The sequence below is a fragment of the Malus sylvestris genome, chromosome 10, assembly GCF_916048215.2.
Source record: "Malus sylvestris chromosome 10, drMalSylv7.2, whole genome shotgun sequence".
Lineage (NCBI taxonomy): Eukaryota > Viridiplantae > Streptophyta > Magnoliopsida > Rosales > Rosaceae > Malus > Malus sylvestris.
The window spans coordinates 38,619,257-38,645,846 of record NC_062269.1 but is presented as its reverse complement, the minus strand read 5'-3'; the positions used below and the strand labels follow the sequence as shown (position 1 = coordinate 38,645,846).

At 38.0% G+C, this 26,590-nt stretch overlaps 5 protein-coding genes across 5 annotated transcripts; 3 read left to right on the top strand and 2 right to left on the bottom strand.

Annotated features, from left to right (window-relative positions):
- The first annotated feature begins 243 nt into the window (after window positions 1-243).
- On the top strand, window positions 244-2,449 carry LOC126585545 (nudix hydrolase 15, mitochondrial-like). The gene is made up of 3 exons (XM_050249979.1): window positions 244-514; window positions 618-760; window positions 1,966-2,449. Exons 1-3 carry the CDS (start codon window positions 307-309, stop codon window positions 2,305-2,307), a joined length of 693 nt encoding a protein of 230 aa, XP_050105936.1. The 5' UTR covers window positions 244-306; the 3' UTR covers window positions 2,308-2,449.
- Window positions 2,450-4,784: 2,335 nt separating this feature from the next.
- LOC126585544 (nudix hydrolase 15, mitochondrial-like) lies at window positions 4,785-6,071 on the top strand. Its single transcript, XM_050249978.1, has 3 exons — window positions 4,785-5,027; window positions 5,139-5,281; window positions 5,627-6,071. The coding sequence occupies exons 1-3, from the start codon at window positions 4,820-4,822 to the stop codon at window positions 5,972-5,974; spliced, it is 699 nt and encodes a 232-aa protein (XP_050105935.1). The 5' UTR covers window positions 4,785-4,819; the 3' UTR covers window positions 5,975-6,071.
- Window positions 6,072-6,376: 305 nt separating this feature from the next.
- On the bottom strand, window positions 6,377-8,411 carry LOC126585542 (magnesium-chelatase subunit ChlI, chloroplastic). Its single transcript, XM_050249976.1, has 3 exons — window positions 8,218-8,411; window positions 7,885-7,991; window positions 6,377-7,604 (listed from the first exon to the last, which is right to left on the bottom strand). Exons 1-3 carry the CDS (start codon window positions 8,321-8,323, stop codon window positions 6,552-6,554), a joined length of 1,266 nt encoding a protein of 421 aa, XP_050105933.1. The 5' UTR covers window positions 8,324-8,411; the 3' UTR covers window positions 6,377-6,551.
- Window positions 8,412-8,707: 296 nt separating this feature from the next.
- LOC126585539 (spermidine sinapoyl-CoA acyltransferase) lies at window positions 8,708-10,721 on the bottom strand. Its single transcript, XM_050249975.1, has 2 exons — window positions 9,835-10,721; window positions 8,708-9,554 (listed from the first exon to the last, which is right to left on the bottom strand). The coding sequence occupies exons 1-2, from the start codon at window positions 10,647-10,649 to the stop codon at window positions 9,014-9,016; spliced, it is 1,356 nt and encodes a 451-aa protein (XP_050105932.1). The 5' UTR covers window positions 10,650-10,721; the 3' UTR covers window positions 8,708-9,013.
- A 1,357-nt stretch (window positions 10,722-12,078) lies between these two features.
- LOC126587248 (uncharacterized protein At4g18490-like) lies at window positions 12,079-18,508 on the top strand. The gene is made up of 16 exons (XM_050252285.1): window positions 12,079-12,218; window positions 13,169-13,264; window positions 13,407-13,542; window positions 13,856-14,044; window positions 14,141-14,965; window positions 15,352-15,537; window positions 15,619-15,720; window positions 15,940-16,071; window positions 16,286-16,498; window positions 16,595-16,766; window positions 16,926-16,993; window positions 17,168-17,207; window positions 17,336-17,512; window positions 17,746-17,858; window positions 17,955-18,060; window positions 18,140-18,508. Exons 2-15 carry the CDS (start codon window positions 13,201-13,203, stop codon window positions 18,034-18,036), a joined length of 2,499 nt encoding a protein of 832 aa, XP_050108242.1. The 5' UTR covers window positions 12,079-12,218; window positions 13,169-13,200; the 3' UTR covers window positions 18,037-18,060; window positions 18,140-18,508.
- Window positions 18,509-26,590: the final 8,082 nt, after the last annotated feature.

Below are 26,590 nucleotides of genomic sequence, written 5' to 3'. Positions count from 1 at the left end.
AAACGATCGTCGTTTTAGTTCTATACCACGAAAAGCTGCAATTTCGGTCAAAATAATGAGATAAATATTTGGTTGGTATATGTATTGAAGTTTAATTAGTTGATTTGTGTATTGAAATTTGGTTGGTGTGAATGTTAAAGTTTGTTTGGATGACTGGTTGGTTTGTGTAATTTGTTCGGTTTTGAAAATTTATTAGAATTTAATGTTGTTTAAGGTTGGAGTTAAGAGTAAGTGAAGAGTAAGGGAAGGCTATATATAGCCCACAAATATCTTCTTTTTTTCAGAAAGAAAGCCTTGAATAAAATAATGAGTTCTGTTGAACTGAGACTCCAAACTCTAGCACAAAGTTTCAGACTCGAACAATCGGTCAAATCACCTCCACCTCCTACCGGTTCCGCCACCTCCGCTTCAACAAGCAAACGGGCGGCGATTCTGGTGTGTCTGTTCAAAGGAGACGACGGTGAGCTGCGCGTTATTCTCACGAAACGATCTTCATCTCTCTCTTCCAACCCTGGTGATCACCCTCGGCCTCCAAAACAAATCGCTTCACATTACTGTAGCAGGACCAGTTCCACCATTTGTGAAGAATAACTGAAAGAGGGTGTGTTTGGTTGCAGGCGACGTTGCGCTCCCCGGTGGGAAAAGAGATGAAGCGGATGCTGATGATGTGGACACCGCCCTCCGGGAGGCCAAGGAGGAGATCGGCCTGGACCCTTCCCTAGTCAACGTTGTCACCGTTCTTGACCACATTGTAAACAAGGTTAGCTCAGCTGTACTCTTTTCGGTTAAGATCTTCAAATGTTCATTGTGGTTGTGAAGGGTAGGTGGGTGGGGCAAGCATTTTTTGACTGAAAAAAAAAAAAAAAAAAAAAAACTGGGTTGTTTAACTATTATCGTGTAGACAAAAATACACCTCATATTAAACATCCAAATAAAACCCAAAATTCAAATAGTCTACTATGTTAGCAAATAAATGACCTACCCTTAAAAAAATATTTACAACTTATGCCACAATGACCTAAATACGGCAATGGATATTATCATGACTCACCTTCAATTATACTAGCAATGAGCAATGATCTCCTGTTTAAAACCACATATTACAAACTATTTACCTATATTTTAAAAATTCACTAATTTACCTACATTCTTTTGATACAAACTATTTACCTATATTTTAAAAATTCACTAATTTACCTACATTCTTTTGTTACAAGCTAATTTATATGTATTTTTGTAGTACATACTAATTCACCAATCTACTTATTAATTTACCTATACAAATAATATTGTCATATAATTAATTATAATATCCAAAGTAATCATATACATTTTTTCTTTACAATATCACGCCTATGGGGTAGGTAAATTATTTTTACAGTATTTCTAATCTAAGTGGATACTAACATATAGATAGGTAAATTATATTCTATGAAAAGAAAAAAAAAATACAACCATTATTTTGTATCATTTTTTTTTGACACAAATTATTTGCCTATGTTTCAACATAAAACTGTCAAATGCAAAATTATTTGTAAACAAGGTTAATTGACATATAGTTAGGTAAATTATTTGCCTAATCAAACAATAGGTTAATTGACATTTAATTGCATTGAAAACAATAAAATGCAAAATTTATTATTAATCATACGTCAAACTTAACCTACGTTACACTCTATGAGGGTATTTTAGGAACACGAGAATTATAAAAACTAACATACCAAGCTTGTTAAGGAAATTTGCTTAGTTGGACTCTAGTAAATGGGGTTTTTGAAAAAATAAAGAGGATGGGTTTTAAGTGAGAGAAAATAAGTTTTTTAAGGGGGAAACTCTTATTTTCAGAAAACTCTTTTCGAACGTGTTTAGGTATCCATTGTTGGAATCAACGTAAGGAGTTTGATTCTGATTACGAATTACTCCTCCGTTATATGGTATTGTGATTTTGATTCCTCATCAATCTTACAGCGCGGTATGACAGTGGTTCCGGTAATTGGCCTACTTTCTGACATAAAAGCATTTAGTCCGGCTCCAAATGCTGCAGAAGTGGAGGCAATTTTCGATGCTCCTTTAGAAATGTTTCTCAAGGATGAGAAAAGGAGAGAAGAGGAGAGAGAATGGATGGGAGACAAGTATCTCTTACATTACTTCGACTTTGAAGCGGATGATGGTAAAGAGTATGTCATATGGGCTCTAACTGCTGGCGTTCTCATAAAGGCTGCTTCAACTGTGTATGAGCGGCCGCCGGCGTTTCTCGAGCAAAGGCCTAAGTTCTGGGTGAGTGGTGGTGCGAGCACCACCATGCCATAGGTTTTAATGTCATTTTATCGTTACTCATGTGATATTACATGTTTTTGCAATCTGCATTTTCGAGTTGAATCCCAGAAACCTTCAATGTGGCTGTTTATCTTTAACTACTACTTTCTCAGATATTACATTGACAAAGCAACAATCTTACTTTTTATATGGGAGAGAAACTTACTTACAACGGGGATGCCATTGTGGTGGTATGTCATGTCAATCACGCAATGTCATGTGAAAGAATTAAAACACATGGCACTATGTGATTGGTTTGATGGTACAGTGGCATCCCGCTATAGAAAGATTCACCTTATACAAGGTACAAAGCCAACTATAATGATCCAATTTATGAACCCAAAGGTCAATGTCGAAGGGGCAGACCTAAACCCAAAAATGCAATCAAATGGTGAGACCTAAGACCATCTCCAACCTAAGAAAAGCCAAAAAGCTTCCTTTAGCCCTATAACCCTGCAAGAAATTATATTTTAATGAACAACACAAGTCCATATTTTATACCATCTCCAATCGAGGGGGCTAAAGTGTTATAAGCCAAATATAACCCTTTGACAAAAAACCATCTCCAACTGACAGGGCTAAAGAGTCATAGGCCAAACATAATTTATTATTTTAATTGAATTAATATGGTTACTTAAATTACCATATTAAAATAAGGTTTTCAGACATATTTTGAGTGTAACTTGTCACCAAATGAATAAGCCTCCGGATTTCTTATTTTTATATAATCTCAATAACGTGAGTAATTCTCCAGATTTAGTATCTTTATGTAATCTCAATAATTTTTCAGATAAAATTTCAATTGACACGTGTCGCTATGGTGAGCAACTCTCCAGATTTCTGATCTTTATGTAATCTTAATAATTTTTCAGATAGGATTTCGAGTGCCGCGTGTCAATATATAATTGGTCGTGCAAATTTTAGATAGGATTCTTATATGTGGCACTTCTTATCTTCAACTTCCAATGTTAATAAATTGGCTAGATATTGGGGTAGAATTCACACACCTCTAAACACCTTCACTTGTTTGAGAACTACCCTTGACACTATCTTCTGAGACCCATCTATAAGCCTTGCAAAGAGCTTCATCTTCTTTTCAGGTCCAAGCCCTTCCTTTCTTTACAAATGTGGCCATTTGAAAACTATTGAAAAAAATTAAGGGAAAGATTATTGGAGGAGATAAGACAATAAAATGTGAAGAATTGAAATAAAATGAGATAAGATAGTATGGAATAGTGAAAAGTATGTGAGAAATGGTGTATGAATGGTGCAGGTATTTATAGGAAAAAAATTAGAATTTTTTTTTTCTAAAATTCGTCAAAAAAAAAAAAATCAAATTCCAATGGTAACCTAACAACAGCATGACGTGACGTCAGGTAGCCGTTGACATTCAAATGGGTTGAGCTGGAAGGCTGGCAAAATGTCAAGCTTAACATTTTGGCGCTGGAGGGCTGGGCTAAAGGGCTAGTGGGTTGGCTGCTCTTGGCCAGCCCTTTGGCTGGTTCTCCCATTTTTGGTCGGATGGAAACCACGAGCCCTTTGGCCTAACATTTGGTTGGAGACGGTTTTATGTCAAAACGAATTATTTTTAACCCTATGACCATTTGGCTAGGTCGGTTGGAGATGACCTAAGCGCGAAATATTTGGCTTTGGACCCAAACTAAAACCCAAATTTGGGTTTCTATTAGCACCCAAAATTTTGGGGGCCCCACTTAAAAAAAAAAGGCAAACGGGCGGAAGAAATGAGAAGTGGCTGACAGCTGGGCACCAAGTGGCAGAGGACCCCAGCTGTCTAACTACAATATTTGAACAATTGTGAGCTGTTCGATTTTTGGACCGTTGGTGATCAACGGTCCATATTAAAATCTGATTTTTTTGGCAATCTTTTGATTTTGATCTAACGGTTTATATTTGTTTTTTTCAATCCAACTGTCAAAAAACTTCAACAGCTGCAATTTAAATCTAACGATCAAAATAATAAATAAATATATTTGGTTGGTGTCTCTATTGAAGTTTGGTCGGTGTGTGTATTGAAGTTTGATTGGTTGATTGGTTGGTTGGTGTGTGTGATTTGTTAAAAAAAAAATTTGGGATTTAATTTTTTTTTTAAATTAAAGCATTCTTAAAATTAAATTAAGAGAAAATAACTCAAAGATATAAAAAAAAATACTTATTAAAAAAACTAGAGTTAAAATCATTCCACAATAATTAATAAATTTTAGGTCCTAAAATTGGGAAAGGATCATCGCTAGATCCTTTTCCTGGAGATTCTAGGGGTCCAGTGATTGAGACCGTCTATCGTATATCATGCGGTCAAAAATTATTTTAAAATTTAAAATTTAAAATTAAACATAAATAGTACATAACAAAAACTGATTACATAATGTACGATAAACGGTCTTGCCGTGAGAATTTCTAAAATCTACACAAAAATATGGAAAGAATCCCCATCCCCGCTATATATAGCCCACAATTTTTATTTTTCAAAAGGAGAGCGAAAAAAATAATGGGTTCTGCTGAACTAAGACTTCAAACTCTAGCACAACATTTCAGACCCGAAGAATCAGTCAAACCACCTCCACCACCTACCGGTTCCGCCACCTCCGATTCAACAACCAAACGGGCGGCGGTTCTGGTGTGTCTGTTCAAAGGGGATGACGGCGAGCTGCGCGTCATTCTCACGAAACGATCTTCATCTCTGTCTTCCAGCCCTGGTGATCGCCCTCAGCCTCCTCAACAAATCGTTTCACATTACTGGTACCAGAACCAGTTCCTCCATAATCCATTTGTAAAGAATAACTGAAAGAGGGTGTGTTTGGTTGCAGGCGACGTTGCGCTCCCCGGTGGGAAAAGAGAGGAAGCGGATGCTGATGACGTAGACACCGCCCTCCGGGAGGCCAAGGAGGAGATCGGCCTGGACCCTTCCCTAGTCAACGTCGTCACCGTTCTCGACCACATTGTAAACAAGGTTAGCTCAGCTGCACTCTTGTATATATAATCTAATTTATTTTTTAATTAAACGTTTTTAATGGATGATTCATCCCAAAACTCTTTCTTCACCAGAAAAATCACAACCCACAAAATAATTTCATTCAAATTCCATCACTAATATGTTCCTCTGAAGTTAAGATTTTCAAATTTTCATGGTGATTGTGAAGGGTAGGTGGGTGGGGCAAGCATTTTTTAAGTGGAAACAAAAACTCTTTTCGGACATGTTTAGGTATCCGTAATCGGAATCAAGCGTTTGATTCTGATTACGGATTACTGCTCCGTTATATGGCTTTCAGATTCTGACTCCTCCTCAATCTTACAGCATGGTGTGACTGTGGTTCCGGTAATTGGCCTACTTTCTGACATAAAAGCATTTAGTCCGGCTCCAAATGCTGCAGAAGTAGAGGCAATTTTTGATGCTCCTTTAGAAATGTTTCTCAAGGATGAGAAGAGGAGAGAGGAGGAGAGAGAATGGATGGGAGACAAGTATCTCTTACATTACTTCGACTTTGAAGCAGATGATGGTAAAGAGTATGTCATATGGGCCCTAACTGCTGCCCTTCTGATAAGCGCTGCTTCAGCAGTGTATGAGCGGCCGCCAGCGTTTCTCGAGCGGAGGCCAAAGTTCTGGACGAGTGGCCAGGGAGCACCACCATGCCCTAGGTTTTAATGTCATTTTATTGTTACTCATGTGATGTTACATGTTTTTGCAATCTGCATTTTCAAGTTGAATCCCAGAAACCTTCAATGTGGCTGTTAATCTTTAACTACTAGTTTCTCAGATATTACATTGACAAAGCAATAATCTTACGCCCTATACGGGAGAGCAACTTACAACGGGATACCAATGTAGTGGTATGTCATACCAATCACGCTATGTCATGTGGAAGAATTAAAACACATGACACTATGTGATTAGTTTGATGGTACAGTGGCATCCCGCTACAGGAAGATTCGCCTTATACAAGGTACAAGGCCAACTCTAATGATCCAGTTATGAACCGACAGGTCAATGTGCAACGGTAAATACATTAGGAGAAACCATAGGAAAGAAATTGTATCATATGCGTGCTTCTCGAAAATATAGACCATAAAGTTTTGAAATAACACAGTAGTCGGAACATATCAATGGTGAAACCTAAATGTGCTGGTATATAAGCAGGATGGTTAAAACCCAGAAAAAATGTAAAACAAAAACAATCTTACCAACAAAAATTACAAAAGAAAGGGCTCTTTCAGTATCTCCTTCAGCTAAAAACCTCATAGAACTTCTCAATGACAAGTAAACCAGAGTCAATCGACTCTAAAGGATCCTTCCGAAGACGATGTCTTAAGCAGTTAGGGATGACAGTAGCAATATCCTCTGGAGTCACCTTATCCCTTCCCTTAAGAGCAGCCAAGGCTTTTGCAGCCCTGTTTGTCACTATGTCTCCTCTCAATCCATCGACATTCAACTCTGCGCAAACCTTGGAGATTTTCACCTTGAGGTCCTGATCAATCTGAACAGATGGAAGATAACTTCTAGCTGCGCCAATTTGTTCCTGAAGCTTTTCTTGCTCAGCTTCATAAGAAACCCGAAATTCTTTGGGATTTTTGTCAAATCGAGCTCTCTCCTCCACAATCTTCACTCTGAGCTCTGCATCCCTCACAGTTCCAACCTGTGCGTGCATCCCAAAACGGTCAAGCAACTGTGGCCTGAGCTCCCCTTCTTCTGGATTGCCTGAGCCAATCAAAATAAACCGAGCAGGATGTGAAATTGAGATACCCTCTCTCTCCACTGTGTTCCATCCAGAGGCAGCAGAATCCAATAGGACATCAACTAAATGATCATCCAAAAGATTAACTTCGTCTACATAAAGAATTCCTCTGTTAGCTTTTGCTAGAAGGCCAGGCTCAAATGCCTTGACACCCTCGGTTAGAGCTTTCTCAATATCAATTGTTCCACAGACTCTATCTTCCGTAGCACCCAAGGGCAAATCAACCATGTTGATCTTAGTCTTGATAACAGGAAGTTGCTCCCCTTTCACAATGCTCTCTCTAACTTCCGCTCCCATGGACTCTGGATCTTCTGGATCTGAGTTGTAAGGGTCGCCAGAAACTACCTTAATTTCGGGAAGCAAATCAACCAAGGACCTAACAGTTGTGGATTTTCCAGTTCCTCTATCCCCCATGATCATGACACCCCCAATCTTGGGATCAATCACATTCAGCAGAAGGCACAGTTTCATCTCATCTTGTCCGACAATAGCGGCGAATGGATATACCGGCCTCTGGTTTTCCTTAGCAGCAACCCTCTTTGCCTGAATACAATTTGGAAGACCATAATTAATCACACATAAACTCAACAACCTATATTTTTACATAACATGTAAATTCCCAATGAAAAAACTTCAACCATTTCTCGAAATTTTCGGTTCAACAAACATCTAGAATGCACAAAATATTTCTTTCTCCAACATTATAGAAAACTGAACCAACAATTTAAAATATAAACTTCATCTATTAGTAATCAAACTTTTCAATCAAAACCAATCAAAATTTTGTTGTCAAATACTGCAATTGGATGAAGAAAATTCAGACCTGCTCAGAAGGGCTGATTTCAGTGGTAACATTGGTCACATGGAATTGAGACCTCTTCTTTCCATGAATCCCAATCCCTCCATAAAACTTCCTCCCAAAACTCTTCCCTGCAATGCAAAAACACAATTCCATTCAAATTAACAACAATCCACTACCATTATCCAGCAAAAACCCACTTCAAATCTCCCATCAAAACACCCAAAAAAATCCAGATTACGAACTGGGTATTTCATGTATTCAATCAAATTGCAGAAAACAATCCCAAATCATGGTTCAAATGCTGAAAAAAAAAAAAGAAAAAGGGTTTTCCTTTGTTTGGTCGGAACTGTTTACCTGGGGTTAGAGAGAGAGAGGCAATTGAAGTCCTGTAAGTGCGAGAGGATAGAGGTCGGGAGGCCAAAGTTGCTGCCGTCGAGCAACTTCCAAGTACGGACGCCATGGAAGAAGTGTATAGGGAGTGGGACTGCTATTCTGTTCTGTGTTCGAGCGTGAGTGTAATTCTTGAGCTTGGGACCTCGGCATGGTTTCTGGCTTTCTATTGGTTTGTGAGGCTGAGGATAAGTGGATAGATTTTCTGTCGTATTTTCCATGTTTACTCGCTCCCTGTGTTGTCGTATACCAAACAAAAGAAACAAAGTAACATGAATTGTAATTAGTTGTAATTTGTCACTTAGAGTGAACTACTTTGTATTTTCAGTGTTTTTTTTTTGTCACAAGGTAGAGAACATTCTAAAATAAAAATTCAAACGACTGATTACACCGTACATAATCATAAAAAAAAATCGACATGCAGAAAAAATACGTCATGTATACAGATAAAGTATGATTAAAAGTTCTTCCCTGCAGCAAATATAAATAGTACATAAAGAAAACAAACATCGGACGATTTCAATTCTTAAACAAACCGTCCACAGGAGGTCAAACAGTCAAATAACAGAGGTCCAAATAAAATCCTAATGCGGTTTAGCATTATTTTCACTGTGTTTTGTCACCTCTTTTGGTTGTATTTTCAGCACATAAAAACCTAATCAGAGGATGGAATGGTTGATCCATAATTATTACATTGATGATGAAATGTTATAACAAAAAAATAATGCACATATCACAGTGAAAGTATTCTTGCAAAACATCAAGGCAACCCAAACTCTAGGCAGCCAAACTTCTCCATCTCCTCTCTAAAAGCCGGCACAGCACTCTCCCTCATGGTCACCAAAACCTTGAACCCATCCTTCTTCCCCACACCCGCCGAGGACGACGACGGAGGCAAGAAAAAACAAGGCTCAACGCTCCCTAGCAAGTTCCTTGAAAGTGGCAACACAGTCACAGGACCTCCCCACCCAAAATCCACACTTGAGTGGCGCAAGTGCCTCCAGTCAGTGAACCCGCTAACTTCTTTCCCCGCCGTGATCCCGTCCTCGTAATGCAGCTCCTGGAAGTCAATGAACGAACGGACGTATTCGTCCGTGGCGTTGCTCTTGCTCTTCTTGATCAGATCCGCCACGGACGAAAGCGGCTTCGAGGTTAGTTCTTTGGTGGTGAGGTTCACGTACATTGGTACGCAGCCGTTGCCCCAATAGCTAGTTGGTAATGCAGGGTTCACTAGTCTTCGTACGTTGATTGAGTATGCAAATGTTACCTTCTCGTCACTTGGAAGCCCTATGGCTTTAATCCTGTTTCATGCCATCCATCACCCAAAATATTAATTTTTGTTATAACTTTGAGATTGCGGCAATTCTGTCTCGGAATTTCAAAGCGTCTTAAAACTGAACCTTACACTACGAAATTAAGACGCTTTGAAGTTCCGACATCAAATGCCACAATCTCAAATTAAGGCGCTTTGAAGGTCAAAGTTTAAATTTATGAAAAATTTCTCGATGTACCAGGTTGTGTTACTGGAATACTGAAAAACTTCTTAATTTGGTATGACGAATTAAAGCAACTTTAACTTACTTGGCACGCCATATAAAAGCACCGAGAGCTTCGAAAGTGGTGAAGTTCAACCCACCCTGCTCCAACAGCTCCCCCTTGAATTTCTCCAACCACTCGTCTCTCACATGAAAGCACTCCCTAACAACCGGCCCCACCGCCTCCGCCTGTCCGTATGGCGGGAACCCCTTGTCCAAACTCAGACACTCGTGCAGCACCGGTGCGCCGATTCGGGGAGGATGTCTGGGTCCCAGCAACCCCGCCCGGTCCCACACCGGCTCAACCGACGCCCGAGTCGCCCCGCGAGCGAACTCGGCCGCGGCATTGAAAAATTGTGTGGCGCCCATTCCGTCGCACAGCGAGTGGTGTATGGCGGCTCCGAGAGTGAACCCGCCGCAGTTAAACACCGTGAGTTGCAGCATACACGGGGTGGACATTGCCTCTTCCGGGTTGGGGTCGGGCGCCAAGTGTTCGACGAAATCCGCAGCTGGGTCATCGAGGTATCCGACCGAATCGAGAGTGGAGTCGGCGGAGGCGATTATGAGGGGGACGCCTTGGCCGTTGGAGCAAAAGAGCTCGAAGCGGCGGTCGGGGCGGGGGTGGATAGTGGCGGCGAGAGGGTAGTAGTGGACCAGAGCGGCGGAGATGGCAGCGGAGATGACGTGGGAGGGGTTGGAGGGGGAGGGGGCGGAGTTGGTGTTGTGGTAGGCGCGGACGTAGCGGAAGGTGACGCGGAGGTTGGGGTCGTTGTCGAGGTGGGTTAGTTGGAGGAAGTGATCGTCGGTAAATGGTGGCGGAGATGGAACGATGACATTGGTTTCGATGATTTTGATTTGCATTTTTGGTTGCTTCTACTTGGTAGGTGGTGGTTTGGGGTTCTTGTTCAACATTTTATGGTGTGGGGATTTATATAGAATAGTTATTACTCTCACGTCACTAATTAATCTACATTTCTTAATTCCAACACTACAAAAAAGAAAATGTATTGTTTGGAACAATTCTTTTCATTTTTGTATAGCGATATTTGGAAACGAATAACTAAATACAAAATTTCATGCGCATTCAAGATATTTTTGATACTTACATGTATTTTATTATAATTATTATTTCTGCGATTAAATGATAATTGTTTTAAGTTTACAAATTCACGCACATTTTATCAACTAATAGATAATAATTGTAATAAGAGTAAATTGTACAAATGGTCCCTCAACTTTAATCAAATTGGAGCAATGGTCCCTCAACTAAAAATTCATTACCTTTGGTCCCTCAACTTATCAAAACGTGCAGCTATGGTCTCTCAACTAAAAATCCATTACCATTGGTCCCTGAACTTTAATTCAAGTGGAGAAATGGTCCTTTAACTTTAACCCAATTGTAACAATGGCCCTTCCAATATAACTCGTTTTGACAAAAATTTTGACATAGTTGACGAAAAGAACCATAATTATACACTTTGATGAGTTAAGGGACCCTAATTATATAAATGGTCATTCCAACATAGCTTATTTTGACAAAATTTTGACAAAATTGATGAAAATGACTATAGCTACACATTTTGATAAGTTGAGGGACCAATGGTAATGGATTTTTAGTTGAGGGACCATTGCTCCAATTTGATTAAAGTTGAGGGACCATTTGTACAATTTACTCTTGTAATAAATACCTACAAATATTCAATAAGAAAAAGGCCATGTGGTTGGTCGAGAGGATGGTGTTTGAAGGAGCGACGTGGAGCATGCCGCAGCGTCAACTTTATTTGAGGGGCATTGTTGCATGCCATTTCTGCCGAGTGCGACACTTTCAAGTTTCTACCACCCGAATTTTCCAAAAAAATTAAAAATAAAATTCCAACCACTCATTGCTGTGGGCCTTTTTAATTGGGCCGAAATCCATGTGGCAAATTTAGCGGGCCCAAACCAATGTTGGATAGCTCCAAATTTCTTCCTCCTAATCTTCCAAATCAGAAGATTCGTGCTGTTGAAATTTGATCAAACGGCTATAAACAAGGACCCACTTTAAAATTTATAATAACTTCAGTCATTGAATCAAATTCCAATGGCACGGATCCCCTAATTTGGTGGATTATGAGGAAAGGATCTGGAGATGATCTTTTTCCCTTGGTGCCTAATTGATTTGTATTTGCGCACCAAAGCAGCGGGTTAAAGAGCAAAATTGAACCACATTATTATGACAAGTCTATTATAAGGCTTAGCCCACTCCCCACTCCTATGTTTGTTCCAAAAAAAAAATAGCGCGCTAATACGTCACAGGTATACTCCCCCGCCTCTTCAAATTTGGAGAAGTATAAATACTCGCACATTTGGTTGTTCGGATCATTTTGCCAAGCAGCTCTCTCACGACTCGCACCTCCACAGTTTCTCCCTCATCTTTCGACTCTGAAATCGGTGAGTTTCTCAATCCCTAATTGTTTCGTTTTACATGGCTTTTCGGATTCGCGAGCGGTGCAAAACTTTCTGGACTGAGTAAATCCGCTTGAATTTTGAACTGTGGACCTTCGTTTCGTGCATTTCTTGATCGATTCTGTGTATTTTCCAGGAAATTTTGCTTATTTTCTCGGAAAATTGCATGCAAGTAGAATGTAATCGATTTCTTTGTTTGCTGAGCCTAATGTTGAGCTTCTGGTAGCTTGTAGAATCGCTTGAATTTTGAACTCCATTATGTTCGTTTCGTGCATTTCTTGATCGATTCCGTGTATTTTCCAGGAAATTTTGCTTATTTCTCGGAAAATTGCATGCAAGTAGAATGTAATCGATTTCTTGTTTGAGCCTAATGTTGATTTTCTGGTAGATCGTAGAATCGCTCAAATTTGAATTCCATATGTTCATCTTGTAGATTACTGTTCGATTTGTAGAGTTTTCAAATCTCTCTCTCTGCGGAGTCATGTTTGATATCGAGATTACTCCGTTAATCTCTAATTTCATGTTTTCTAATATGCTATTGTTCCTATTACTAACCGTTTTTTATTCAAATTTAGGCGAGAGTTATGTTTTGGCTAGTTCCTTTAGTTATCGTTTTGATTTTAGTCCTTAATTGTCAATTGATTAATTTTTTTCTGCTTACTCACTGAATTTTCCTAATAAAGTGCACAGCAGTTAACAGTTTATTTTACACTATGGATTTAATTCTGTGTGTATCATGTTTAGCTTTGCTCTGTGATATACTGATCATTACAAGTTTTTGTAAAATGAAGTTCATAATTTTCTCAGTCCTCTTTAAATTAAATTTTTGTTGTAAGAATGTCGGTTTGGTAGGATGGAAAATACTTAATGTGGACAAGGACTGGAATCCTTTTTCTGTTTTGGAATACGCGGTGAAAGTTAATGAATGTTTGCAGAGGTTTACAATAAAGTCTACAAGTCTGAGACTATGGCAGAATCAGAGAAGGCAAAATCTTCCTCGGTTAATCAAAAAGGAAAAAGTTCATTTCTAGGTATTCTCTTGGTTACCCTTAACCTTTATCTTTGCTGCGTAAGTCATCGTATACAAGAAGAATGTCCGAGTGAGAGTTAATAGTCTGAATTTTTCATTTGACGTGAACAATGTAATCAGATCCTATGTTCCTCTTATAACAGATGAGGAAATCGGAGACGAATTTCTCACCTCCTGGAAATCAATATCAGTAATGGAAGATGACGGAATGGATTTTGGCTTTGATACAGTTTCCAAAGGCTCCAAAGGCAAGAAGAAGGTGTTTGACTTTGAGAAGCTGTAAGTACTGCGAAGTGTTTTTCTTGCTAAACATTTAATAGGTTCCTTCTATTTAGAGTTTAAAGGTTTGCATGACAGTTATGTGACACTTTTGTGTGCTATCATGGGTAAATTATCTACCTTTATGAGTTTTGTTGGTGTATCTGGTACTCAGGGTAATATGTGGCAAATTGTTTTGAAAAGGAGGATAGAATTGGGGATTCAAGTAGTCTTATTCCAGTTATACAGATATAGCTCCAATAAATGTATGCTAGTGTGAGTCTAGAAATCCCAGACAACTCTTATAAAGTTCCTTTTCCTCTTTTTTGTTCAGGGATATGGATTTCAATCTGGATGGTGACTTTGGCAAGATATCGTCTTTCAAAATGGACATGCCAGACCTTGATTTCTCAAGCCCGCCCAGAAAAGCTGCAAAAACCAAGGAGAAATCTGAAGAAGAACATTCCAAAGGAAACCATCAAGGGAAACAAGACCCCTTTAAATTCTCTTTTGATTTCAATGAGTAAGCTCTGCATTATCTTGTTGTTTCGTCATTTGAATTACATAAGGAATGTAAATGTACTTGAACGGTTGAACCTGACACTTTCTTTTTTGGAAGTGGGTTGGGTGATTTCGATCTTGATTCAAGCTTAACGAAAAGTGAAAAAAGTTCAAATAAGAATCAAGATAGCAGAAAAGAGTTTATTTCTGATAGAAGAGGACCTCAGGGCTCTAAAATCGATCTAGCTGAAGAGATTAGTACACTTGATGGTGGTTCTGAGAGAGTGGCCCCTTTAAAGGTTGATACTTCATTAGTTGTTTCAGGCAAGGTTAATTCTATCAGTGATGATTGCCCATCAAAACCTAGATCAGAAAATCTGAAACTTCCACATGGTCCAAGGTCTCCAGGAAAAGTAATGACTAATGGTATTGAAGAATCAGATCAGCAAATTCATTTATCTGAGAAGGACATGGCCACAGAACCATATGCTAAGCCAGCAACAGATGACCTGTCTGGTCAACTTGTAGGGGGAGTTGATTCAAATGGAGGTACCGTTTTTGAAGGAAAGAATGATGGTTGTCTTCAGATCACAGATTTGAATACCATTTCAAGTGGAAAAGAAGATGTTGATGAGAAAATGTCAGCAGGAGATGGTCCTAATAGTGAAGACTTGCCTTTGAAGGATTCATCTTCAGTAAACATCGCTAATACAGATAGCAATAATGGTGATGGGTGTAAGTCTGGCAGTGACATATCTACACAAAACGCTGAACCAAAGTTAGGCAGTGATATCTCGACTGAGAACGCTGAATCAGCTATAGATAACTTAGATCTCGGAGACAATTCCAATACATTCATCTCAAGGAAGACACTACATAACATCAAATGTATCAAGGATGACCAAAATTCGACTTCAAAGCTTCCTTTGTCTGCAGAGAGCAGGTCAGAAAATCTTTGAGCATATTGATAGCTGCCACCTTTGTTTCATTGATTCCATCCTTCAAGTCGCTGACTTATGTTTTGAACTATAAGAAGTAGAAACTGTCACGAGTCAAAATGGTTTTGAATACAAAAACCAACAATAATCAGAAATCAAGTACATCTATTACTGAAACTATGAGAAATGCATAGAACCATTTAATTTTTTAGTTGAGTACATGCAAATGCTTATGATAATGTAATCGGAAAAAAAAATGCTTATAATGAACAGACTCTAATCTTTATGTATAACAGGTATGCTCTTGAACTGTGTAGATACCTCTGATAGGGAGCAAACATTTGAGCTTTAGTATCAATGCGTCATTTACATTTTCCCTCTTTTGATGCAGTGAATCTGCAGTTGATAAAGCTACGCTGACAAATGAAACCAAAAGTGGAGAATTCCACTCAAAGGTTTCTAAGAGATTTGAAGAAGCTGGATCTCAAATGTGTCAGCCATCATTAATAGGAGCAAAACCTCTCTCATCTGGAATCAAAAGGATTGATACCATGCGTCTACGTCCAGCAATTGAAGGGTGAGTGATACGGTGAACTTTCCCATAACAATTGAATAGTAGGCATTTAAGTTATAAACTGTTTTGTATAATCTTCAACAGGGTGGCTACTAATATTCATGGTGCACAAATTCGAAGCAATTTGCCTGATACTCCTGTGTTAGTTGATAAAGAAATGAAAGCCAAACATGTAATATCTGGAAGGTAATGTTAAAATTTAAAAGTAATATCAGCTGATGACTCTAGGCACAACATTCCAGTAATCCTTTTGTTTTAAATAAATAGATATATAAAGTTTTAACACTGACATCGTATTACAATGAATCACTCAAAAAAAAGGATGACATCATTTTAGTTCATAGAAATTACAAAGCTATTGATGATGCTAAATTGCAGTGTCCCTTCCTTTGTAATTATCAACAGGGAGGGCCTCAATTCTGATGCTGTACCAAACAGGGCCAAACTGGTTGCGAATCCACGGCCATCTGACAAAGAAATAACAGAAAGAGAAACTGTCCTTGGAAGTGGATTGAGAAAAAGTCTTCATGATCTCAGGTAAAGCATTTATAAAAGACCTTGTTCCATCTTGTACTTTACTTTGCATATCTTATCATTCAGAATGTGGCTTTCGACAGATGTTCCCATCCAAAGATGTGACTGCTTATTTCTCAGGCACATGACAACTTACTTCGTACATTGTTCAGCAACATTATTATTGGTCCTCAAAACCTTGTAGTGAAATTTCTGATTGTCAATATGTGTATTCTAGGCATGTGGAGATTTCTAGTTGTCAAGCAAATCCTTCCAGCACAATCGAGAAGACTATTAAACCTAGTACTCAGACATGTGTAAATCCTAAATTCATGCTCTCAAGCCTGGAGTCTATGAGGAACACAAAGATCATTACAGCTGAAGGGAGTAAACTTTTTCCTGATAAACCTTCCAAGAAAAAAACCGACCTTTCTACCTTGAACATTTCAAAGTATGGTGCGAGTGTAATTACTCCTATTCTTCAGTTCTTTTCTGTGCAGAAATGTTTTAATTGTGATTTTGAATATTTTGATGTTTCTAAATGTAGGAATATTGGTGGCAGTAAAGTTTCATTGAATGCTACACCGCATAAAGAAGTGAAATCCCTGAGTGGTCCAGAGCAAAACATGGAAGTGCAACGAAATGTGGAATCAAAGACTGCCCAGATTGTTGAGAAACAAATGTCACCAAACTTTTCCTTGAAGCGAAAAACATTTGAGGTCTTCCATTATAAACCCATTCCTTTAACTCCTGTTGTTCTCTTTGGAATGATATCATGACTATAACATTCTTATTTGAAGCTCTGTTCTATTCTATCCAAAAGATTAGTGAAGATTTTATTGCACTTTTCCAATTTCTTACACGAAGCTATTTTACAGGGATCAGATTCAGGTTTAGCATTCTTAAAGCCTTTAAAGCGCCTTTCTCAGTCACCTAGAGAATCCAGGTCCTCTTTTACTAGTATATACGCATTTAACATATTATTCATCTTTTTCCAGCCTATCTAATTTTTCTTCGCAAATAGCTGCATAAAACACTATTACTATTTACGTATTATTCTAAAGTGGTTTATTGGTAATCTGCTGACATATCACACTCTTTTTTCCAAAAATACCTGCAGAAATTTCAAATTACCTTCAAAAGAAGTTGTTGCAGAACAGGTTTCATCTCAACTGACTCCATAAAATCAATGATTTATAAAGACTGTTAAGTGTATCTATAAAGTAAAATAGGTGGAAACCTTTACCAGATAAACTATCTGCTCAAATATTCTGTACGTTTGATCTAGGTTCGCATTCATGAGAGTCATTTGGAGAGCAAGACTAACAGCACCTTAGATGACCATCCGACCTCTGGACTTGGTAGTCCTTGTGCAATCAATGTGATGGAACTTGATATTCCTTCAGCAATGGAAAATGATGGAAATGTTGAAAAGGCTGAAGCGTATGCTAAGGAGCTTGAAGATGTGAGTAAATTATCACTTGTTTTACGGTGACATTCTGTGTGCATTATAATTACAGAATTCAAACACCTAAGCTATGAATTCAGTTAAATTATAGAGAGAATTAGGACTGCAAGGCAGTGTCATTGCGATTGATTATGCATCGGTCATTTATGCAGCATATAATTATAAATTATATATCATGGGTTATAATGATCTCTCTCTCTCTCTCTGCCCCCCCCCCCCCCCCCTTGCAGATATGCAACGTGCTGAGGAAGAAACACGAGGAAGCCAAGGAACTGCTAGTTAGAGCTGTTGTGAACAACAATAATCTACTGATGCTCAACCATCCCATCTACGAAGCAAAGATATCCTTCAGGCTGTTTTAGATGTTAATTTCCTGTTTTTCTGTCTTCCGTTTTGATCATCGAGATAAAATTGCATTTTCCTTCATAATTACTTACATTCATAAAGTTCAGAAATTTGCCGCAAAACTGATGTCGAAGGAGCTTCAAACATGTTCGAGATCGCCGACAATTGTTATTTGAAAGCATTCTGACAGTCAATGACAGGTTGGCTTGCTATAAAAGCATTCATAATTGACTATGGTTATACAGATAATGATGATTTACTATGTTGTTTGAATATCAGGAATGCAACACGCTTTCTCTTTCCTGCTTTGGTTCGGACAGTGAGAACCTGCTACTCGAAGGACCATCTGAAACTCAAATGCGATGCATCAGGCCTTGAGTTTGCAACTTCACAAGCTAGCATGAGCTATATCAATGTTCTGTCTCTTGTAGTTATACATAGGGAGTGAAAAAATAACGACGATTGTGATGTAAATGATTAGCCAAAAACCTCGTTTGTAATCTAGTTTGGCGTCGCTCTTTTCATATTGTTCTTCCTAAATACAGTTACTCTGTTCTTGTTAGGACGCAATCGGGTGCTCTGGTTAGATTCTTCCATGTTACTTGTGAATTACCATTGGCATCTGAATGATATAGACATGAAAGATCACTTTGTTTTGTATGCTTCGCTCCCCTCTGGGTTCCAAGTACAAAACCCAGAACACTTGAGGATGCATGTAATTTGCATCCCCATTCTTAATGCAAACGCGGTTCTTTCTAGTCTAATTAACTTGGCTATTCAAAGGACGAGGAGTTCATCCTCCAAATACTCCGTGACAGGTTTAAGGAACTCAATGCTTATGATTGGAATCAATATAACTGCATGGCAAAATAAATAAATTAAAACTAATATCGTTTAGACAATCAACTGTAGGAAATAGATAGACGGAGATCAACACATGATTATGTAAATTGGCTACGCAGCAGGAGGAATTCCTTCTAATTCTTAAGTACCCAAAAATTCTTCTTTTCGTCTAAAAGGCTTAATTGCCACTCTCCAATTTATTTGAAGGCACCTCTATATGCCAAAAACACCCACTACATGATTTAAAATTCATGCAATAACTAAAATCACCTACCCAACTTATCAAGGATGCCCGTAGTAATTATCCAACTATTATTAAAAAATAATGAGAGTTTTAATGAAACACTCCAGGTATTGTTTACTTTAACGAAAAATGACATTTTTACGCTTAAAAGTCACTCCTGGTACTATTCACTTACAAAGCATTTTTGTCCTTTTGATTAAAATTCAAAGTTTTCAAACCATTTTCATTAATTTTTTTTTAAAATATATCACAATTCCCAAACCATGGATCGTTTAAGCTCGTGAACTCCTCTCCAAACCTGTGAAGTGTCAATATAAACGACGTCGACACTGGAGATCTCGATGGCGTTCAACATCACAAAATCTTACGGCGATAGTGGTGCTTACCATGGACCCTATGTTCAGCAGAAAGCTATCGGAAATGTGCACAATTATAGGCTGGTTGCTATCAAATACAGGGACTCAAAATGGACTTCCAGATTCAACATGAAGTAACCGAAGACTTTGAGGATTTTGGGTGGCATCAATTGGTAATACTACCTACGGACCTTAGTCTATTCCTTCGTTCATTGAAAAGTTACTATGAGAATATATGGACATGGAAAAATCCGGGCGGCTTCACTTGTCTTAATTTTTAACCGACTAAGGCCGGCCAAATCAATTAACCTATTCCTTTTTTATTTCAAAAGGTGCCTTGAAACCTTTATCAATGTTATCATCAGTAAAATGCTCAGTAGACCATCTTCTTAGATCATATTTTATAAATCATATGATGTGCTGGTTGATGGTTAGATTCCATTTTTAATGATTTAAATGAGGAATCATTAGGAAAATGCTCATTAAACCATCTTCTTAGACCATATTTTATAAACCACTTGATGTGACGGTTGATAGTTGAATTCCATTTTTAATGATTTAAGGAAGGAATCCAACCATCAACCATCATATCATGCGGTCTTGAAAATATGGTATAAAAAGATGGTATTTCTAACATCATCCTTATCGTTATAGAGCACCCAAGGCAAATGATCACTTAAACAAACAGCTTGAGAGGCTGTAAGAGATGAAATTTTATTGAGTTTAAATGTCCCCAGCTTATTGTTTGAGTACAAAGAGTTGGTCGGCATTTGTTATTTCCGATTAGTGCTAAAGGGGTCACAAGGTACAACTCAACTACAAAACACAACAAAACAAGCATTACAATGGGGCTTCGTGAGATCCCATTTTCCACCCACTTTGAATAATATCATAACAGAAACCAACACTTTTGATGGTCTCTATATATATGCCCTCTCAGATGGTCTTTACAAGCCTATCATTTTTATGAAACCCTTAATTTAGAGAAGAATGCTCTGGAGATTTTGTGCCTGCTGTGTACTGATGCTGCTTTTATTTTCGAGCGCTGAAGCTCGGCCTCTCAATCCGAGCGGGGAGAAGAGGAACGTAACCGGGTCGAGTCAAGCATTGGCCGGAAGTGCTAGGGAACTACTGAACGTTTGGTTGAGAAAACTAGACGAGGAGGAGCAGCAAACTGTTTACAACCCGAAGCGATTGAGTCCGGGAGGTCCTGATCCTAGACATCATTAAAAAAATCAGTAGTACCGTAGCTACACTAGCATACATATGTTTCGGTTTTGAGTGTATTTTACATGAGTGCATGTGCTCCAAACCAGAAAATCTGTTGAAACCTCGAGGAACTTCTTGTGATCGTTGATTATCAATCGTTGCATAGTTTACTATATGTAATGCATATATGTAATGCATAATTCATGGTTTTTGAAATAAAAAAAGTACCATCAGTCGAGCAATATATCTACCTAATTTTGCTCCATTTTCAGGTGTGATGGTATCTAACAGGATCATCTCCGGATCTTTTTGGTGAGAATTTTGAAGATTCGTGAATCGTGTCCGTTCATTGTACATCGTGCAATCAGTTTTTATCAAATATTGTTTATGTTTATTTTTAAATAAAAAATTTTAAAATGAATTTTAACCGTCTAATTTACGATAAACAGATACGATTCACAGATTCTCAGGATCCTCACAAAGAAAATCCGACAAGATCCAGACCCGTGATGGTAGGGAAAAGAGTAAAAGAAGTATCACTTTCCAAAAAATATCATGGGAAAGAAATCTGAAAAACAGAATGTCTCCTTCATAATAAGGTTGAAAAGTACTTGGATACAGGATTGGCTCACAACATGAACTTTTTAAGTTTTATATTCATGAACCGAAAACGATAGCTAATACTCTTAAAATAATATTTGTCTATTCAAAATATGAGTAGGAATTCCTACTACAAATTGTTTGTTACTTATTCATAGAATTTTATTTTTATGATCAGAATCATTCATATTATAAATTACTATAAAGATTGTCTTTGTAAAAAATTAATTAAAGTTAAGGTTGTTTAGTCATCGAACTATATAAAAACAGATGAATAAAATCGGTAAAAGCATTGTGAATCGTTTATATATTTGTTACAATAGATTGACTAAACAACTTAACTTTAATTCATTTTTTGCAGAGATGATCTTTACAGAATGATTCATAATATGAATGATTATAATTATAAGCATAAAACTCTGTAATTCGAATATAAATTTTTTTGAATAGGAGTTTCCACTCATATTTGATCTTGAGTAACCAAGTATTGTTCATACTCTTATCTTAAAGAAGTGGCAAGGGATAAGATAAAATGTACTAATTATATTCAAAATGGTATTTAGCTTTTCAAAGTGAGATGTTTCTCTTATCAAACCAAATATTTCCTCACATTGACTTCACATATATTTTGAAGTCACATCACACTTTGAAGTCAAGGCATTAGGTTCTGATCAATGATCAAGGTCTTCTAATTTCTACGTACAGAGCTTGAAGTTGAACTCGTTCTCTCGCAATTGAAAATTCTCATAGCATGCATGTTGTGCGGATTATGGGTTTATATGTTGTCTTTTTCCGAGTCAATATGAAATGGAAGTAGGGAGGCTCGTATATGTTATCTTGTTCACTAGTCATATTTTTTTAATTGTGTTTATGCTTGAAGCACCTACAAATATACAAACTTCTTTTCGAAAAAGAGACAGGGGAAAAGGCAACCATCATGTCTAAATTACAAAGTTAAACACTATTTTGTTCTTTTAAACTATATAGTAAGTGGGCAGCAATAACCAAAAAAATGAAGAAGCATACATATATTTATCCATTTGAAGTTTGAAGACATGATTCATGTGTATATGGAATCATGAATCCACTAGAAGACTTGTGGCTGAGATGATTCATTTCTTTCTCCGCATTGTGACGCAACGTGACAAAAAAAAAGGTAATAAAAGATAATCCTAAAGAACAAAAGACTTCTTAACTCAAATTTTATTAATTTAAAGTAAGAAAGATAGAACGTTGTTCGTTTTAAACTGGCAAGTTATAGGCCCAAATCAGATATTAGAATCCAAATTTGTACAGCTTTCTTCTTTCCAGATATTTTTTTTACTTGTCTTTGATCCATTATGCCATATGACACCACATTGACAGTCTTTCAGACCCTGTAAATTGCCCCAAGTACCAGCTGTGCATCAAATATATAATGTATATGCAGGTCTTCTCCTACATTGACATTGCATTCTCAAAGTTCCTTATAATGTTTATACATACATACATACATACATACATACATACACACCTACACACACACACACACACACACACACACACACACACACACATTCAAAACTAGTCTTGCAAAAGATAGCTAGCTAGCACAAAATTCCCAGTCTCATCAAATGTTTATATGCCATGATTTGTGCAAACCAAGCATGTATGGTAGGTCCGCAAGATTTTGTCTAGAAGCTTAATAGCAGAACATGTATCTGGACAAATTTTAAAGTTTGTGCAAGTACTGTATATATATGAGACAGAGGTAGCGTGGAGAAGAAAAGAAACCAAAACCGGCAAGTCCCTATCGTGCCCAATAACAAATAGGGAAAGCATTAAGATTTAAGAGGAGAAAGCTTTAAGTCTGCCTTTCATTAGCTGCAGCAGTATAAGAAACGCGAAAGGGCAAATCAAAATCTCCTGAGGACTAGATTAGTTTACTGTTTATGTGCACGAGGCTTGGTCTAACCACACCACTGAGGAATCAACAGAAAGCACTCAAACTTTAGCCCCCAGTGCTTCTTTGTCGTTTGATGGAGGACGCCAACCCACATGTAATAATTTATGGATCAGTTTTTAGTTGTTTGTTTTGTTGTGTTAATTAATTGATTACCAACCAACGTTGTTAGTTATGGAAGCAAGTAATTACGAAAAAAATAAAAAGTTAAAAACTACTGACCAAGGCGCTTGTTAAGTGCCAGTCATATTGTTAATAAATTTTTAGAACAACCTGAATATATTACTGCAAACGTTTGCTGCTAATAAACAGAAACACCCAGGCCTAAAGTATTAAGAACTGTGCCTGCCATCTAATTCCTGATGCATGCCGAGATTACTCTACCCCGGACAACCTAAGGCAGGCACCAAGAGCTAAGAACCAGCCCCTTACTCTTTAAAAAAAGCAAGAGCAGGGCAGGCGTTAAGGCATAAATAGTTGGCCGGTTAATTGTCTATCCCATATAACCTCTAGGTAAGGGTTGGGGTTTGTTTTGGCCCTAAGCTCAGAAGTCAGAACGAGGATTGTCCTTCTTTTTGCCCTGATCGTCTATATATTTTTAACTCAATGGAAGTTGCGTACAAAGTGTAATGCTGAAAACGTAGTGAACTATAAATGGATTATTTTGGTCATCTGGACTAATATTGTTATTTAGGAAGATTGATTTTTTTCCCTTTGAATATTAGGATCGTATATGTTAATCACTTTGAATATATATTAACGTTGTACAATGGTTTGCAACACAAGGCTGCAGAAAGAACCCCGGGAACCCACCGAGATTTGATCCTATATATAATGATGATCATAACCCATACGTTACTGTTGACTAAAAATTAGATCAAAGAACATTGTGTTATAAAAATGTAAAAGTTATAGAAAGATAACCTTTATTCGGGATAGGAACGAAGCAGTTGCAGAGTATTATACCAATACAAGCTGTTGCAGAGGAAGTAATGTATATTATTACTATTAGATATTTTTCTCTTCCTTTTCTCTCTACTCAGTTGAACGTTCGTAAAGCTCTATTTATAGAGCATCACCATGGAAACAAACAAAAACCCTATTAAGCATATGATATGTCTACTGTATGCATGTGGGCATACATTATTATACTATTTACAACACTCCCCCTTGGATGCCCACATATCAACATCAGTTGCCTCATTAAAACCTTGCTTGGAAAAACCCTGTGGGAAAAAAACCATAGCGAAGGAAAAAGAGTACAACTTTATCCGGATGGTATTGAGCATGCTTATGTTGCCTCGTTAAAACCTTGATAGGAAAAACCCAGTGGGAAAAATCCTAAGCGAAGGAAAAAGAGTACAACATGCATGTATCATGGATGCTCCCCCTGAATTGGATCTCCCCCTGATTCTGCATTCTTTAAATTTGAAAGCCGACGTAATCCGATTCCCTGCACCAGTTTCTGAAATATGCACTTTGGTAGAGACTTGGTGAACAAGTCTGCTAAATTTTCATTGGAACGGATTTGTCTGACTTCAATAACTTTAGCCTTCTGAAGCTCATGTGCGCTGAAAAATCTTGGAGATATGTGTTTAGTCTTATCACCTTTGATAAATCCTTCCTTCATCTGGGCGACACAGGCTGCATTATCTTCGTGGATGACAGTTGGAGTGTCTGTCTTTGAAGGTAGACCACATGAATTCCGGATGTGATGGATCATTGATCTTAACCAAGAACATTCACGACTTGCTTCATGTAGAGCAATTATTTCCGAATGATTGGAAGATGTTGCAACTAGCGTTTGCTTCGTTGATCACCATGAAATTGCAGTATCTCCATTAGTGAACACATATCCATTTTGTGAGCGGGCTTTATGCGGATCAGAGAGAAAACCAGCATCGGCGTATCCAACAAGGATTTGTTCATTTGTGGGCTTGTCTGAGTAGAAGAGACCCATATCTGTTGTCCCACGAAGGTATCGTAGAACATCTTTGACTCCCTTCCAATGACGAATTGTTGGAGCAGAGCTGTACCTGGCTAACAAGTTAACTGAAAAAGCTATATCTGGTCTAGTACATTGTGCTAAATACAATAAAGCACCTATTACGCTCAAATATGGTACTTCTGGACCAAGGACCAGTTCATCATCTTCTTTTGGACGGAATGGATCTTTCTTAACGTCTAAAGAACGAACGACCATTGGGGTGCTAAGTGGATAAGCCTTGTCCATGCCAAATCGCTTCAGTATTTTTTCAATGTAAGCTGATTGATGGACCAAAATTCCACTAATACAATGCTCGATCTGCAGGCCTAGACAATATTTGGTTTTCCCAAGGTCTTTCATTTCAAATTCGCTTTTCAGATATTCAGCAGTTTTATGGAGCTCTTCAGGAGTCCCAACTAAGTTCATATCATCAACATATACTGCCACTATAGCAAATCCAGAGTTGGATTTCTTAATGAACACACAAGGGCAGATGACATTGTTGATATATCCTTCTCTAATCAAATACTCACTAAGACGATTATACCACATTCGCCCAGATTGTTTCAGCCCATATAGTGATCGCCTTAATTTGATTGAGAACATACCCCGTGGTTTGTTTGTTGCTTCAGGCAACTTAAGTCCTTCTGGGACTTTCATATATATGTCAGTATCTAAATCTCCATATAGATACGCGGTGATGACATCCATAAGTTGCATGTCAAGTTTTTCTGAAATCACCAAACTTATTAAGTAACGGAACGTAATTGTGTCCATTACAGGAGAGTATGTCTCCTCATAATCAATTCCAGGTCTTTGTGAAAAGCCTTGTGCAACGAGTCGTGCTTTGTATCTAGCAATCTCGTTTTTCTCATTGCGTTTCCTTGTAAATACCCATTTGTAACCTACGGGGTTTACATCAGTTGGGGTTTGGACTACTGGTCCAAAAACACTTCGTCTTTCCAAGGAATTTAATTCTGCCTGGATTGCATCTTTCCACTTAGGCCAATCTTGTCTCTGTTTGCATTCATCAACAGAGCGGGGCTCAATATCATCACTTAATATGATTTCAGTGGCTACTGCGAATGCAAACATATCGTCAATGATTATTTCATTCCGATCCCACAATTCATTAGTACATGCATAATTTATGGAGATTTCTTTGCTTTCATGTACTTCTGTCTCTTCAAGGCCATTTTCTTCTTCTGGAAGTCCAGAGGCATGAATTGTGGATTTGTCATTGACTCTCTCTTCCTGAATGATTTCATTTGGATTCAGTTGTGCCCTCGTCTTTCTCTTCCGAGGGGCTGAATCTTTTGAACCTGGTGGTCTACCACGCTTCAGGCGTGCACCAAATGAATCATTCGCTGCCACTTTATTTTGTCCAACAGGGACATCAATTCTGGCAGGTGCATTTGCAGCTGGTATATGCGATTTTGTCACTTTCATAGCGTCATTAAATGCATCTGGCATTTGATTGGCAATGCTTTGAAGATGAACGATCCTTTTCACTTCATTTTCACATTGAAAGGTTCGAGGATCAAAATGA

What these genes read in the sequence shown, in the direction of transcription:
- LOC126585545 (XM_050249979.1), top strand. Translation starts at nt 307, where the DNA reads ATGAGTTCTGTTGAACTGAGACTCCAAACTCTAGCACAAAGTTTCAGA. An exon ending in ATCTCTCTCTTCCAACCCTG is followed by an intron (nt 515 to 617) that starts GTGATCACCCTC and finishes GTTTGGTTGCAG; the next exon opens with GCGACGTTGCGCTCCCCGGT. An exon ending in TTGACCACATTGTAAACAAG is followed by an intron (nt 761 to 1,965) that starts GTTAGCTCAGCT and finishes TCAATCTTACAG; the next exon opens with CGCGGTATGACAGTGGTTCC.
- LOC126585544 (XM_050249978.1), top strand. Translation starts at nt 4,820, where the DNA reads ATGGGTTCTGCTGAACTAAGACTTCAAACTCTAGCACAACATTTCAGA. An exon ending in ATCTCTGTCTTCCAGCCCTG is followed by an intron (nt 5,028 to 5,138) that starts GTGATCGCCCTC and finishes GTTTGGTTGCAG; the next exon opens with GCGACGTTGCGCTCCCCGGT. An exon ending in TCGACCACATTGTAAACAAG is followed by an intron (nt 5,282 to 5,626) that starts GTTAGCTCAGCT and finishes TCAATCTTACAG; the next exon opens with CATGGTGTGACTGTGGTTCC.
- LOC126585539 (XM_050249975.1), bottom strand. Translation starts at nt 10,649, where the DNA reads ATGCAAATCAAAATCATCGAAACCAATGTCATCGTTCCATCTCCGCCA. An exon ending in GCTTTTATATGGCGTGCCAA is followed by an intron (nt 9,555 to 9,834) that starts GTAAGTTAAAGT and finishes GGCATGAAACAG; the next exon opens with GATTAAAGCCATAGGGCTTC.
- LOC126587248 (XM_050252285.1), top strand. Translation starts at nt 13,201, where the DNA reads ATGGCAGAATCAGAGAAGGCAAAATCTTCCTCGGTTAATCAAAAAGGA. An exon ending in TTCTCTTTTGATTTCAATGA is followed by an intron (nt 14,045 to 14,140) that starts GTAAGCTCTGCA and finishes CTTTTTTGGAAG; the next exon opens with TGGGTTGGGTGATTTCGATC. An exon ending in CCTTTGTCTGCAGAGAGCAG is followed by an intron (nt 14,966 to 15,351) that starts GTCAGAAAATCT and finishes CTTTTGATGCAG; the next exon opens with TGAATCTGCAGTTGATAAAG.
- LOC126585542 (XM_050249976.1), bottom strand. Translation starts at nt 8,323, where the DNA reads ATGGCGTCCGTACTTGGAAGTTGCTCGACGGCAGCAACTTTGGCCTCC. An exon ending in CTCTCTCTCTCTAACCCCAG is followed by an intron (nt 7,992 to 8,217) that starts GTAAACAGTTCC and finishes TTTGCATTGCAG; the next exon opens with GGAAGAGTTTTGGGAGGAAG. An exon ending in AAATCAGCCCTTCTGAGCAG is followed by an intron (nt 7,605 to 7,884) that starts GTCTGAATTTTC and finishes AATTGTATTCAG; the next exon opens with GCAAAGAGGGTTGCTGCTAA.